A 16,399-nucleotide genomic window follows, 5' to 3' on the forward strand; every position below is an offset into this window, starting at 1 on the left:
AAACACAGTCAAAATTTGCACCATTTGTACTATGAGAAGGAATGGTATTGTAGGTGACTTGAAATAATATTTTTAACACAGTATCTGCTATGGGAGATTGGGGGATGATAGTTTTTCCTGATTATTCAGATTAGCTAGCTGTGCGAGAAAACTGTCAAAGGAAACAATGGCTTAAAGATCAGACAGGAAGAAAATGTCAGTTTTCTAAAATTCCTTGTTTATTTCCTGCTTGACATTGCAAAAAGTCTACTTCCTCATTAGCATGTGGTTCATTAGTCAACAGAAAAAAGGAGGGTTTACTGGCCAATAATATTTGACAGATAACTTTTTGATTTTAAAAATGAAATCAAATATTAAGAATTGACTGTTAAAGGTCAATACACCTTTCCAAAAAGGCTAATGAATCTGAATACTGAATTAACTCCAAAAAGGCCACCCCAAGAGGATATTCACAGAGTAATCAAAAAAGAAAAAATAATTTCATTGTGAAATTATTTACGGTAGAATATTACTTCATCTCTAAACCTACATGATTCCCCCTCTATGCCAGCTTTATAAAATACAGAACAGGCTGGATGAACCTTAAAGTCCCTACTGGAAAACTACTCCTTCAAAATGTTGCTCAGTATGGAATAGAAATTGTCTAGAATACATAGCAGTAGTACAGCTGAGGAAGTACCAAGGACTGAAATACTTTGGTCCATCGGGAAATTAGCTGAGATGCTTGCTATTGTGTAAGTGCTGTTATTTAGCCTGAATTTTTACAGTGTCAGCAAAACAGCTGTCAGGCACTACCCTAATTCAAGCATAAAATGACAAAAACCCTTCTGGTCTTACAACTGAGGTTAAGAAAAATTAAACATCAACTTGAACTGAGTTTGGGTGGAGCTTTTAAGGGATTTCCATTGGGATTGCATTTAGTATAAAAACATCCTTTCCAATTTCCCAGGTAACTGACCGTATGCTCATAGTCAAGAGATTGCTATTGTGGCAGTAAGGTCACTGGTCTCCTGTTTTGCAGAGTGTTCCTGCTTCAACAGAGGAGGAGAAAGACAAGAAACATCTCCCAGGAGCTAAGAAACTACCAGGTCCTGCTGTCAACTTGTCAGAGATTCAGAACATAAAGAGCGAGCTGAAATTTGTCCCCAAAGCTGAACAGTAGCTGGAACAAACAGGTGAGTAAAAGAGAGGTTCTTAGCATGGCTCTGGGAGAAGCAGGCTGATACAGAAGCCTCTTTGTGTCAAAAGATGGCTTTCCAATTGCTTCAAAGGACCTGTGATCACACCCCATATTTCAAAGACAAAATATGAGAAGAAACGGTCATAATCCTTGGAATTCTCTGTTATTTCAAACACGGAGCATGTATAAGGCTATAGCAAATAATATATAGCACCCATCAACCAGCCTAACAGAAAGTGTGTTCGGCTACTAGGAATATTGAAGCCATCTTAAAAATACCAACTTCTTGCTTCACAAGCACAAGTTCCAGTTTTATGGAATATAGGACTTGTACACACTAACTACGAATAAATGTATTACAATGAAATAAATTTATTGCAGTGATGGAGAAGTAGGTCAGTATTTTTAAAAAGCTCCTTTGGAACATTAGATATTTGATATTCTTTTATTTCTGTAATTCAAAACTGACATGCTAATGGCTTCATGTATTTGATCACACAAATGTACCCAGTGCCACTTGTGGCAACCAAGGACTTGCTGTATGTCTGTGTGGAGCTCGGAAATATGATATGGGACCTTGGAGAGATCTGTGCTCCTCTGGAGCGGCAGCTGGAGACCAGGCAGGGACCCTCAGGCGCTGCAGACAGCACCAGACACCTATGGGTTGAGCCACTGGTCTATGAGTAGCACCATAGCTCATACTTGATCTTATTTTGCTTAATGTCCAGACGGAGATCAGTGATGAGTGGTGTCCCTTGGGGGTCCATGCTGGGACCAGTACTGTTTAACATCGTTGGCGGTGACATAGTGGGATCAAGTGCACCCTCAGCAAGTTTGCAGATGACACCAAGCTGAGTGGTGCGGCTGACACACCTGCGGGTTGGGATGTCATTCAGAGAGACGTGGACAAGTTCGAGAAATGAACTTCATGAGGTTCAACAATGCCAAATGCAAGGTCCTGCACCGGCGTTGGGGCATCCCCCAGTATCAATACGGACTGGGGGATGAAGGGATTGAGAGTAGCCCCACAGAGAAGGACTTGGGGTGGATGAAAACCTGGACATGAGCCAGCAGTGTGCGCTTGCAGCCCAAAAAGCCAATTGCATCCTGGGCTGCATCAAAAGAGGCGTGACCAGCAGGTCGAGGGAGGTGATTCTGCCCCTCTACTTTGCTCTTGTGAGACCCCACCTGGAGTACTGTGTCCAGCTCTGGGGGCTCCGGTACAAGAAAGACATAGACTTGTTGGAGCAGGTCCAGACAAGGGCCACAAAATTGATCAGTGGGGTGGAGCACCTCTCCTATGAGGACAGTCTGAGAGAGTTGGGGTTGTTCAGCCTAGAGAAGAGAAGACTCCAGGGAGACCTTATAGCAGCCTTCCAGTACCTGAAGGGGCCTACAGGAAAGCTGGAGGGGGACTGTTTACAAGGGCATGGAGTAACAGGACAAGGGGTAATGGGTTTAAGCTGAAGGAGAGGGGATTTAAATTAGATATTAGGAAAAAATTCTTCACTGTGACAGTGGTGAGGCACTGGAACAGGTTGCCCAGAGAAGCTGTGGCTTCCCCCTCCCTGGCAGTGTTCAAGGCCAGGATGGATGGGGCTTTGGGCAGCCTGGTCTAGTGGAGGGTGTCCCTGCCCATGGCAGGGGGGTTGGAACTAGATGGTCTTTGAGGTCCCTTCCAACCCAAACCAGTCTATGATTCTATGATTATTTTATTCAAAAGGAAATATTCAGCACTTCAACACAGATTTCAGAATCATTTCCATCTGATTTCAAACCAAGCCTATAAGCCTCCATTGTTCTACATTCTGAGCCTTAAAGAAATTAATGATCATTTCTGTCCGTGAAATTATCCTCTGATATTCTTTGAAAGGCGTGAGTCAATAAAGATGCATCAGGCAGTTACAATGAAAATTCCGCTGTACAGAGAATTTTCAATACAAAACTATCCTGGCTACTGTAAGAAAAAGACAGTTGTGTCACACAGTAGTCATCTGAATTGCCAGTTGTGCCTATTGACACAAGTCCTTTTTGTCACGAAGAGAGGCAGAGGAACTAAGCTGAGTAGAACATCATCTGGAATTTACTGCACCGAAACATAAATGAAGAACAGAAGAAAACAGTGCAAAATGATTCTGGGAACGCAGAAGCGCTATGGACCAGGAGTGTTGAAAGAAATGGTGTATAATCTGAGCCCTGCAACACACTGCAACATTAACTTACTCTAACATACAGCGTAAATATGCCATTTAGAAGGAAAAAGTGTTATTTTTTTCTTGCTTTTACCCTGCTGTGTCATAATGTTCCTGTTATTTAAAAAAAACAATGGAGTCTTTCTCTTCAGAAAACGGAAAAAGGAAAATTAACATTTTGTAAAATGTAACATTGTAGTCATCGCATTAAAGCAGTGCCCAGAGAAATATGAATTTTTAATGTGAGGCTTTAAGGAGGTTTTTCTCTCTAAGAGATATTTAGACATAAATTTAACCCCATATTTATTCTTACATGATTGCTATTTTCAACATTTAAAACAGTTTTTTAATATTTAGCTTTCTGAGAGTCTGACAGAAACATTTAGGGTGTGCACTGAGATTCACCCTAAAGAAAAGATTTCTACAGAAAGGTCATCAAAGTAAAGGACATCTTGAAACCTATGAGGTCATTATGAAGTAATTTCTGTCTCCATCCTTCTTTTGATGTTGTATTGGTTATCATGTTCTGACAGTGACACAGATTTCTAGATTTTGGACAGTACAGTCACAGATCATATCTGAAACGTAGTTACTAGAAGAGTTGCAGACACAGTACTCACTGGAGACTAGGAGCTTAGGTTTGGTTGCAGTGCAGAAGTAAGCATGTGAATAAATTCTACGTAAAATCGAGATGTACATCAATCGCCACATCCAGCAGCCTTGAATGGTACCAAATCTAAGGATTGTCCCCTATAGAGGACATTCATCAGTTCATTTGTTTTAGGTATGACCTGCAGCCTTGTACAAAATGCGATATAGTTAGTGAAATGTTTCATGACTGGCCATGCCAAGGCAGCGAAGATTATCTTTATTTGCGAGAAATCCACTCTCACGCCTGCCTAATACTTTGCTTCATCTCCAAGAAGGGGTTACCGATCATCCTTTGGATGTGATGCTCTCTAAAGAATGGTAAACTGACTGGTCAATAGAATATGCCTGTGCAGAGTGTGTACTGATAAATGAGGGTGTTCTTTGGTTTTCACAGTTTGGAAATTAATTCTCTGTCACATTAGTACAATAAACTCTTCAGATATTCACTGTCGAGGGATTTCCCTTTGTTAGTATTTATATATTTCTTGTGGTACTCTGTAGGAAATACCCTGGTAGAATAACTGGTAAAATAACTCCAAATTCTCCAGATAATTTCCATTATGCTGTGATCCTATAACATGATATCATAAAAAGATAAAAAAAAATACAAAAATATGTCAAAAATACAAAAAAATTTACAACTACAATTATTTCTAACACTTCCTCCTAGTATTGTCATTTTTCATCAGATAGTTTCAGTAAATTGCAAGTCAACATGATCAGTTTCGGTTTAATTTTGATCCATGTTTTCTTGCTCAGTTTTACAGAGTGCAAACCCATCAGCAAAAATAAGGAACCTGCAAAACAGTAGGTTGGTTGATTATTTACAAACCCATTCCTACCTAATTTACACTTCAGAGTAACTTCTGTTAAATATCTTTGGTCTTGCTCTTTCACCAAATTAGGAAACATGAACAGACTTGCTACGATCGTAGTTGTGAGTCTAACAGTTTGTGGGAGGGATATAATTAGTGAGATGTCATGAGGCTGGATCCACTGAAGGTCATAAAGTGCTTATCAGTTCAGATATTCCTGTAGTCATCCCCTGCTGTTGGTCTATCATCTATAATTAACTAATTAGCATATTCTTCTTTGTCATAAAGAATTTTTTTCTTCCACAGACCTGTAGATGATGTTTGATGCAGCTAGTTTTAATATACAACATGAGTTGTGATTCATTTTCCTTTTCCTCATCTGCAATTTTTTTTTTTTGCTCCTCCCCTCACACATGCACATTTCTGCATCCACAGGAGCGAAACATATGCAAAATAAAATAATAACAAAATAGCTGATCAGCTAAATATATGTCCTATTGAATAAGGAATGGTAGGAAGCATTTAATTTGTGACAAATGGAGCCTGCTGTGGCTGAGATTTATTGCTGGGTGTTGTGATATCTCATGCGATAACCAGGATGGCGATTGTACCTGAAAATGGACCTGAGCACAAACTGGCATTTCAGCTGAGAATATATATAATTTTATACATATATATAATTGCAGCAAGTTACTGCTGCAACTGATGTTCATTTGTCATTCCGTACCCCTCCACATTTTGGGTCCTGAAGTGCGGGGGTTTGTGTAACAAGGCTTTTTGCAAGGCCCCATGAAGGGCCGTGGAGCCCGAATGCTGGACTTCGGTTTTAAAGCACCTAAACCTTCAGCTACCGTGTCAAGTCTTTTCCTCTTGACGGAGACTTTCATACTTACTGAAGAAACTTCTCAAAAGGCAAAAAGGGGAATTTACTGCCTTGAAGTTACAAAAAGGTCTGTTGTGGACATACGGGGAGCACTCCTGGCGCTGTGCGCTGGTCGTGTTTGGAGAAAGGGCTTGTCAGGATCCCCGTTGCAATGGCGATGAGATGGTTTCTTGAGGTGTGAGAAACCATGCAGCGGGTACTTGTAGATAAATTGTCGTCTGCACCTGGAACTCTACTGGGGAGGGTGGTTTAATTGCAGAAGGTAGTTCTGTTGTCAGGTGACAGAAGCAAAGGAGTTGTATTTTGAGGGTGGAAGGATAAACAGCTAACAAAAGCTTCCCAGGACAGCTTAGCCTTTGCATTACTTGCAGCATTACCTCCTCTATAACATATTGGGAATCCTGCCCTGCATAAAATGAGGAATCTTGTCAGCAGAGCAGCCTCTGAGATTGGCATCACTTGGGGAAGTAAGAGAGAGAAAGGGGGGGAAAAAAAAAGAAGCCCCTTAGGGAATAGAGCTCTTATATCCATACTTACAAGATATTCCTTGGTGTTGCTATTAATTATTTACAAAAAAATGTCAATTACCCTGTGGCCCGTCCCACTCAGGGTGAGGGTGAGGTTAACTTTTTAATTCTCTGCGTGGTAATCAGAAATAATGACAATTACTTTAGAGGTTCGAACCAATCATAAATTTACTTAAAACTCAGTGGAACTACAAAAGATAGAGGCTTGGCAAAAGTCATAACAATGCTCAAAACTTAGCAGAACTATTAAAGGTAAGGGTTTAGCAAAACACGTGACGATATTACCCTAATGTGCCAAAAATTAAGTTAGAGACAAAGAGAGTGATAGAGAGGAAAAGAAAGAGAGAAAGAAAAGAGAGAGAAAAGAGAAAACATATCACCACCCTTGGATCCAGCGATGTTCTCTGCTCGTAGTTGTAGTCTTCAGGTGGCGGGCGCGCGCCGAAAACTTATGTTTCTCCTTTTTATAACCCGATGTGCCCGCCCCATAGGCGGGGGTCTGTCATCACTGAGCAGGCGCAGTATGTGCTCAGGAACGTTCAGAAATGTTCTAGAAATGAGTCGGTGGGTTGTGGGGGTCCTGGGGGTCTCACTGCCCCCCACCCCCCCCTTCAGGGCTGACCAAGTGAGTGGTGATCTGTCTCAGGCACATGGTGCGCAGGGCACAGATGGTCATTGTTTACGTGTTTCAGTAATAGAGTGGTCTCACAAGACGTTATCCTGCCTCCGCAGGCTCCGTTCTTCGTCAACAGTCCCTGGTCATCATCAGCCCATCCCCGTCCATGTCAAGACGGGTGTTTGTGACATTCGCTTGTTATCAGGGCCTTACACCCTGGGTTAAAAATACACATTATAACTTTGTCCACTGAGTACTGTGGATTTTAATTTCAGTTTCATGCTATATATTGCTCTCAAGCTGCATCTCAGTTAACAGTAGCCATCTACCTCTCCCAGTGTCCCTGCTCTGACACACAGTTCAATGATTGTCTCCTATTCCTGTGCTCACATGGACTGGAGGGATACAGGTGAACTGCTGTACAGCTACAAGCAAAGTTACTGCCATTTTCTCCAGAAACACACCCAGTGCTTTGCTAATAGAGGAACTCTGACATGCTGTGAGCTCTTGGAACAGCCCCAATTTTGAGAAAGTGTGTTCATTTGATTAAGCCCACGTAGCCAGCCCTTGTGTGAGAGAGGGGAATCTTACATCCAGAGGATGCCAAGGTAGATCAGGAGCTCAGATCTCCTTAGCTGGAATGGGAGCAATGGGGTGAAGGAGGAGGACGTGCTGCAAGAATTTCTGCAGGAGCCTTCTGACAGAGGCGGCTTGGGGTCATCTCATCAGTGGACATAAGTACCTGAAGGGAGGGTGCACAGAGGACAGGGCCAGGCTCTTCTCAGTGGTGCCCAGTGATGGGCCATCCCTGGACCCACTCACTGGCCTGTGCTAATTTCAAAGTCCTTCTTCTGGTTTTCTATCCTTGGTTTCCTACCATCCTGCTGTCTTTGGTTCAGAACTCCCAGATTAGCAGCGCTTGGGGATTTCATGGCTAGCCATCAATTTTGCCAGGTCACTTCTGTCTGTAAAATTGTCCTAAGAAACTAGGTATTTGAGGGGGTTTTAGGATTTTTTTAACAGCACATTTAAGGTTCTTTTGGTTTGCCTTCCAGGTTTTTTGAGTCTACTTATGTCATGCTTTCAGACTTTAAAAAAGAAGAACTAGAAACTTATTTTCAAAGAGAAAACTGGAATCTCCAGGACATAATTTAATATCAGAGGAACGTTTGGAATCATGTTATCTCCTTGAGCAAAAGAAAAGTTATTCATGTTTTGTTTCCCAGAGTTTCTGTGTTCAGAAGTAAAAATTTAGTTCATTGTCTCTAACGTGGCCTGCAGCTGTCCATCATGAACTGGGAGTCTCTTCTCCAGCATCGATGCCATGCTGTGGTAAGCCCCCAGCATGTCATTCCTCAGGCCTTTGCAAGTCGAGGAGAGGTTTCCTTCTCGTTCTCTTGTTGAACGGTGGAAGTGAGGAGGAAAGCAGATTGGAGAGACTCTGCTTTCTAAATGCCTAAGAAAGCAGAGTCTCTGAAGGTATGTGTTAGAGGTTGATTTTACCGAGTAAAGAACAGGGCATATTCTTATGAATAACAAATGCTTCTGCATAAACTACTCAGGAAAAGATTGTGGTTTTCGATTTTGAAAACTGACTAATAACTTCAAAACAAACACTGAAAAATCAGAAACCATTTTGCTCCAAAGCAAACTACAAGAATGGATACTTGTATTTTTTCAAAATGTAAAATATGCAAAAAAAAAGTCTTTTATTTCCAAACTATGTCATCAAGCAGAACATTTTTATTACTGGAAGAGACAAGCACAAAGTAATAACTCAAAGAACTCTCTACTAATTTTTAGAACATGAGCATGTCATTTACTTCTCTACCTTCACCATACTCAAGAGAATTTGCAGACACATAGAGACAGACAGGCCTCTACACACAGACAGAAGAAATTTCTTCATCGAGCCTCTTGCTTTGAAACAATAATGCCCTTAAAGTAATGAAATACTTCCCACTCTAGCAATCTGGTCCCGCAAATCTCTGCTCCATTCTGGAGTGAGAACCGTCAGTTTCTGGGAGAAAATTCCAAGTATTTTGTTTGGAAGCTGAAAATTCTCTTAAAAAAAAAAAAAGTCACTCCTATTTAAAAACTGCTTTCCTGTGATCACTCTGTTCATTGCTTGGTCCTGAACTTTTATTGTCAGACTCCTATACAGAAACCCCTATGTTTCCCTCAGTGCTGTTCATGACAGATTTTTGTAAGAACTAAACTTTTCAGTCAATTCCCTGAGTTAGATGCAATTTCTGGGGTGACATCCCTCAAATAAAGCTCAGAAAGATAGTAGGCCTCCTGAAGATGCCAGGTGTGGAGGCATCGGTGAAGCGTGAAGATGGGATACAGTCAGCAGCCTTTTTCTTGCTCATCTCTGCTATATGCATTAAGAGGTAGTATGAATGAACTGCAGCATTGAACAATAAGTACCAGTGGAATGTATTCCTCTTGGAAATCTCAGAACAAGGTATCAGGAATCCCTAAAACTTCAGGTATTTGCTGTGTGAACAGATCCTGGTATTTAGAGAGGGCCCTATGACTTAAATGACGCTCACCCCGAGGCACACACATATAAATCCATTCAGAACTAATTGTAACCAGGGAACCGTGGGTATTAGAAACCATTTGGAGAGCAGGAAAGAGCTCATACTGACCACTATTAGAGAGTTATCAGTGAGATGAGGGTGATGCTGTTTGTACCTGGGAACTGTCCCGCCAGTGTTAGGTATGCCTGGAGCGCTCAGACACTGTAATGACAGGCATCATCAGGAACCCAAAATAATAAGCAATTCCAGTCTCTCTAACCTTATGCAGTTCAAAATGTATTCAGCACAAAGGTTTTCAAGTGCCTACATCAGAGTAAAAAGGCTAACTGCTTTTGCATACATGAAGTGCAACTTCCTACGTTATTAACAGCTCAGATTGTTTTATCAAATCTACATAAATTGTAGCCAATTAAGCTGACAGCATGATCTGAAATTTCACTGCTCTGATGTGATAATCAAATGAATTTTCTTCTAAATTTAGTGCCTCATCATTTTGTTTTATAGTTTTTATTCGTTTCATTTGATAAAAGACTACCTAATTATGTTTTCACAGCCTTGTTCTCAAAAACCACATAAATTACTGCGTCACTGTACTTTGCCATCTCTTGCAGAGACGGCTTGATATTACAAGAACCTTGTGACCCCTGTCTGGGAGCAGGCCATCTACGAGTGTCATGAGCCCTACTCCGTACTTAGGCTTCCGCCTGCTTCGGCCACCAAATTGCTCCTTGTGTGCCTTGTTTTAAAAAACGTAGCTCTTTTTGGTGACAAGGCTACCTCTCTTTCACATTTGTTTGCAAATCCTTCTGAGAATAAATAACATTGTATAATGGTAGAGCTCACCATATATAGGTAGAACATTGTCTATACGTAGAGCTCACCATTACAGCGGTCCCAACATCTGTTGCCCAGTCGGCAACACCACTGAGGAAATGTTAAGCTGCAGATGTTATTGGATTTTGCTGTCCCTATCTGCTGCCATTTTAACTTCCTAATTCCCCTTTGACTTGCAGCTGCAGTCTCAAATACACTGTATTTCTATGCACTAAGAGGACAAAGCACACAGCATAAATAAGCATTTCCTACAGAAATATGTATTGGTTTTACTCTCAGTGTTGGTCATGCTTTATTTTTCACATTTGATTTGCTGCAGGTTGTGGCTAGTTGAAAGGAAACTCAGCTGAACTAACCTTTACTTGAACTTGGGAACAAGTATAAAGTCTGGTTTTGTCTCCCTCCATTTAGTGGTTATATTAGTATGGCTGTATTTGTTTCTGACCGCAAATGGCTGAGCTCCATGTACAGACATGGATTCAATAAAAGCAGAATAAAACCCTCAGTCTTGGTGTTCAGAACTTACTCCTCCACTTTGCTAAAGTTGCTGTAGTATTGCCTTTTAATTTAATAATTCAGTTATTCAACTGATAAAAAAAAAAATCGAGTCCTTCAGCTTTTAACTGTCCCGGGTCTTTGTTCCTGTTTGTTGCCTTGGAGCGAACCTCGTCTTAAAATTGCTGTTACTCCTGCACAGCCTTGCAGAGCCTTTCATGGTACAGGAACGTAATCTCGGAGCAAACAATAGCTGCGGCCGTGATTGCACTTAGGGAAGAAGAGGGCGATGGCCGTACTTGCCCTGCTTCCTAGCAAATGAGCCACGGGAGTAGCAGGCTAACCAGCCCACGTCCGCTGCCGCGTTAGTGCATTTTAACAGTGGCCATAGCAGCAATACTGATGCGCACAAGGAGAGAGCAGGACTGGCAAAATTGCTTTTACAGAGGTAACATCAAAGAACAAAAAACTTCCCCCAAAGCCAAACCGCTCCTGTTCTGAGGGAAGGATGATGACAATAACTAGATGGTGTTATTTCAAGGCTTTGAAAGGTGCTGCCTTTATATATAAGATGAAACCAACACAAAGTGTGTACTGAAATGGAAGAAAATACAAATCCAAAGACTTGAAACCAAACATTTCAGCTGAAAGAGGCAGAATATGAGGAAAACCAAACCTCCAGTTGTTTCTGTGTTTGCAAATCATGCCGTTCTTGAGTGCAGTATCCTTCCCAAAGATTGTCAAAGGCCAGTATAGAGTATGTCCTCTGCTGCAATTAGTTAAGGATCTCAGACCTTAGTTAGGCATTTAATTAAGGATCTCAGACCCTTCACTTTTTAATTTCTCAATTTCCTTGGTTTTCTGGTTTTGTCTGATAATAGTTGAATTGATCTGTTTCTTCAGGCTTTGAATAGAAGTATTTATTCTGGAAAAATTGTAATCTTTCTCCCTTTTAGTTCTCAAGACAAGAAGAGCTCTCTGTGAAGACAAGAGGCATATTTTCAGTTTTTCAGTCCATTTTGCGGAAAGTAAAGGGAATTCAGATAGATATATCTCACGTGTACCTTTTTTTTTTCCAGTTTAAGCCATTCATTCAAAAAGTACCAAATTAGGCAATGATGTAGTACTGCAGTCCTTTCCACTCTTTATACGCTTTTCTTATTTTTCTTCTTAAGTCTGGCATGGAATAGATTTGCTATTATATTACTTCTGGGGCAAAGGAGTTCTGCTAATTTAAGGAGCAGCTAAGTGTTTGTCAAGTTACTGCAGTGTAACATATTAGCAGACAACGCCTGCATCACTGTTGATCATGTGCATGCTTCAAAGTCTTTTGAGAAACAAGTAGAAACCTCAGGGAAGATGTTCATGTTCTGCTTCACATGTGTGGAGAATAAGAGGTTGAACCTGGCCAACCACCACAGCTCAGCTGACAAGCAGTAGCTTGCTGGGTCATGGGGCAACTTGGTCACATGTCCAAGTGCGAAGTTATTTGCAGTTTGGTTGAAATTAATCTGTTTCCCTAAGGCAGGATGAGAAATAGAGCAATTAGCTCCAACTTCTTCAATGCCTTACTTTAATAGACACCATACAGGTGACTGGAGAATGGCTCCCAGAGAAGCTTGCGCTGACCTGAGGCTAAAGACCTCATCTTTGAGCTGAAGATTGACCATCCTTCAGTGAAGGAAAGTCTTTGGGACCCCGCCTGCAATGAGAGTTTGGCATCTAACCATTTCTGTCAAGGCAAGCCCGTGGCATGAAAATAACGTGCAATGGCATTAGAGTGCCTTGAGCCAATGGAGTGTTCCTTCCCTCACCAGTGTCTGGGATTTTATGAACCGCACAGGGATCAGGTAATTTGGGGCAGAATGATGTAGGTAGCTGTTGCTGGTAGCCGTGGAAGATGGCAGAACAACGCATTGCACCGCTGTGTACTCGTTTGCCTCAGAGAGGCACTACAAGCTCCACGTCTCCCAGAGTCTCTCGTTACCATGGAGGTGATCCTCTTGCGTGATCTACCAGGGCATAGAACTGCCCGGACTCCACCTTCTGTTAAACACCTACTGGCTGGCTGGTTTCACCATTAAAGAGGGCAGCTGAAGTGCCCCAGACCCTGGGGACAGGCAGGCAGGAGTGGCGAATAGATGGCCCAGAGCCTATGGCACCACCTTCTACTTGATTGCTGTGTCCCAAGGGGTAGATGAAGTCTAGCATTGTCTTCCCCTGCCAAGGTACATCAGCATTGCTCAGGGAGAAGTCCTGGTCCCTCCCAAGAGGAAACTGGCTGTAAGGAGACATACAAGGTTACAAAGAGAAGAAAGGGAGGTGGAGACCCCTGTCTCACCCATAATCTCCAGTGTCTCTGATCACGCAGGTCTATTCAGAGACCTCCTTCCTTGCAGAAACCTGCTCTTCTGGCATCTCAAGAAGGTGGCGCTGCATACACTGTTAAGAAACCTTGAGCCACTTGTGTAAGCAGCGTTGTCAAGCTTGTGTGGAGAGCTGTTTAGATACAGCTAATAGAAAAATTGAAATCAATCAGATTGTCTGCTCTGGGGCTTCAGCAATGTCCTGAGTAGGAGGATCCAGGAGCCATTTCCCCTCACACTGGATTTACAGTGTGAACCATCTCCTTCAGATTCTCCTCTGAGTACTTTTTTTAAAAAACAAGAACAATTGAAAACATGCAAGAGAAGGAACATGCTGGTGGCCCCTCCCTTCTGCCTTGGCTCAGCGATTATCACACATACCCAGCCAGGATGCGTGAATAAAGCAGGTCAATTCCTTCTTCTCCTCAAAAGGATTAAAACCCACATTTCTTGCCTCCCTGGAGACTGCAGACTACCTTGGCAGGAGGGACCCTTTGCTAAAGCTAGGCTGCTGTGCAGAAATGAATTAAAATTAAGCTGTAGACAAGTGAGCCTGATGGCAGCTTAGCAATGTGGAGCTCAGTTGGCAGTAGGGAAACCTGCTTCCACATGCCTTAGCCTGGGGATTGCTGTGTACCTTCTCAAAAGACTAATTTGTGTAGCAACAGTTTCCTCCAGCTGCGCTTTAAAAGAAACCAAGGCAGCGGGTGCTATGTTTTTGTACGAAGCCTGATGCAATTAGGTAGGTGCTGAGGAGGAAGGTCTTTGTGGAAACGCAACAAGTTTCTGGGTGCTGCTCAGGGTTACGTGTCTCTCAGGTACTCAGCTGAGCAGGTTTATCCAAACTCAGGTATTTGTAGATGGGCACGAGCACAGTTTGAGGTTACGGTGTAGCTGGACCATGGTTTTGAGGATCACAGCTTTGGAGTTAAGCACCTAAGTCCCATTTAGGCATCTAAATTGCTGGGACACTGTTCCCTCAGTACTAAGGAGCACAATCCCATTGGCACTCAGTGGGAACTACGCTCCTAAATCGCTTCAGTGCTCCTCAAAATCCCTCTCCAAAATTGAATATGCAAATTGCATATTGTTCATCATTAAGAGTGAACGGGCCTCTGCATCCTTCTGCAATCAGACCCAGGACTCGTACTGATACAGCTGCGCAAGTGCTCCGACAGGAACCCGTACGTTCTGGGAAGAGCCTTTCTGCAGAGCCGAGCAAAAGAAATCTTTTCCACAGAAACTGTAGACCATGTTGGTGCAAATTCAAAACGAAAAACTAATTGGTCTTGGATGCATGGTTTTTAACAGCAGGTGATTCCTTTCACCTTTTCCTTCTGTTTCTCTGTGGAAAACATACTTTTTTTTTTCCAGTTTGTTTAGTCAAAAATCAGTTTTGTGTTGTGAAACACGGTGTCATGGGAAAGTTTAGTTCTCCCATATATCTTCCACTCAATCCTAATACCTGATTTCTAAATGCTTGCCTGTCACATATTGCAAAATCAAGTATTAACAGTCTAGTCTTGTACAGACAACATGCTGTAATGCCTTCATTTATGTTTTGAAGAAATCTGTTTATTCCATGGGAAGAAATGGGCTTACGTTTGAAGCTCTAATAAATGACAAAACCCTATAAACCCAACATATATAGACTGGTTACTGATGTGAAAGATCTTCACGTGTACTGTACCTGTGTGTATCAAATATTAAATGACTCGACAATAAGCTTTCCAAAGAAGAGACAATTACCACGCTACCTGCAGTAGCTTTGAAGAAGCCAGATGACGTAAGGAATTAAGCATATCTTGCATGGACCAGATGTCAGCATACAGAGTTTTCTGATACAGTCAGTTATGTGTCAAGTTAAATTAGCAGCCTGAGTATGATGTCTTGCCTTCATGCTTATCCATCTCTGAAGAGATCCTCTGGGTTATGTACAAAAGGGATGTCAAATTTCCTGAGCTGATTAAGACCTCTCGCTTTTCCACGGCAAGGAGGCCACGAAATCCAGGACAAGAGTGTTAAATATTCAGAAAAGGCTGCAGAGAGTGTGGGTTAGGGAAAGACTATGCTGGGTTTTGACAGTTAGCAATCACTTTCCTACGACCCTTCCTTTTCCTCCTGTTTGCTCTATTTTTTCAACATATTTTGCTTCATATGAAGTGCTAAGCATTTCAGAAAAAGTATTTGCAAAGTGCACAGAGATGTCAGTCTCGATTTGAATATTTTGAGAATAAAACCATAGCCAACTTCCATCTCTTCTGTAACTATATTTGCGGGGATGTGACTGTTGTCTCCCGCTCTCTCCTTTTACTGCACACGCCAGAATTACACTGAAAGAAAACAGGTGGATGAATAGTACCACGATTAATCACGGTTCCATCGTGCTATGATGTTATCTGTAGGCATATCAGATGTACACTATATTTATATGGACAACACCCACTCATATATTATGAATTCTGTTGAGAACAACCATATGACCAGGAGAAAGCAGCATTTTTAGAAACTGTAACTGGCACAGAGAGTCAAACGTGGGCTATTTGCAGTACAGCCTGGGTAAGGTGGCAGAAAAGGCAGAATTCACGATGTATAAACTGGATATCGCCGCCCAAATAGAGAGCGCCAAGATGTCTACTTTCTTGCTTGGAGAGGACCCCCTTCTCAGTGCCTCCAAGATCACAGAGCTCGCTGCTAATGCATTAAAAGCAAAGAAATCAACCTGAGAGAGTTTAGGGGTGGATATTGCTTCAGCAGCACTTGACTTGTCCCAACCCCATCAGCCCCATGTTCAACGTCCTTGTTCCCGCAACCCAGCCGTACTGAAGCGGTGAGCCACGCGACTCCCCACCAGCCTCACCGTTGAGGAGAAACCATCTCACCGCCTTCACACCTCAGCGAGGGCCGCTCGGCATCGCGCCGGCTGGCTGGGATCCCTGGGCACACCTGCTCTTTTAGTTGAAGAGCAGCGCGGAGCAGTGAGGTTTGCCTCGCTGAGTTTCAAACTGCCCGAGTGCCGGTGAAATCCCTGAAAAATCCTGAAAGAGCTGAAATTACGGCAGAGCTACGTCACTTTGCCGAGACTTTCAAACGAACCCGAGGTCCCGGCAAAGCCCTCGCTAGGGTTTAGCTCTAGGCGGCTACTGAAGCGAAGCGGGACGGTTCCCTACGTAACTTTGCCGTTTAGTTTTGAAGCGGTGAGCTTCAGCGGGCGGCAGCTGAGGGGCGTCTGCAGGACGGTGCCCCCTCCCCCGGTTGCCGGGGCCGGCGGGTGCGGGCGCTGCGGGCGGTGCT

General features: G+C 42.7%; 1 protein-coding gene across 8 annotated transcripts in view; it reads left to right on the forward strand.

Annotated features, from left to right (window-relative positions):
* Positions 1-16,399, forward strand: part of SMPX (small muscle protein X-linked) — a 41,900-nt gene that overhangs the window by 11,150 nt on the left and 14,351 nt on the right. For 4 of the 8 annotated variants that reach the window (XM_054821068.1, XM_054821059.1, XM_054821005.1 and 1 more), the window contains exon 4: positions 1,022-1,175. In XM_054821068.1, coding sequence (XP_054677043.1) covers positions 1,022-1,162 — 141 coding nt within the window. In that variant the 3' untranslated portion in view covers positions 1,163-1,175. Of the gene's footprint in view, positions 1-1,021; positions 1,176-2,903; positions 3,196-3,222; positions 6,170-7,919; positions 10,750-11,695; positions 16,039-16,399 lie in introns of those variants that run through there. The other 4 variants (XM_054821041.1, XM_054821013.1, XM_054821021.1 and 1 more) reach the window with 4 other exon arrangements.

Source organism: Grus americana, chromosome 1 (genome assembly GCF_028858705.1).
Source record: "Grus americana isolate bGruAme1 chromosome 1, bGruAme1.mat, whole genome shotgun sequence".
In the NCBI taxonomy this organism is placed as follows: Eukaryota; Metazoa; Chordata; class Aves; order Gruiformes; family Gruidae; genus Grus; species Grus americana.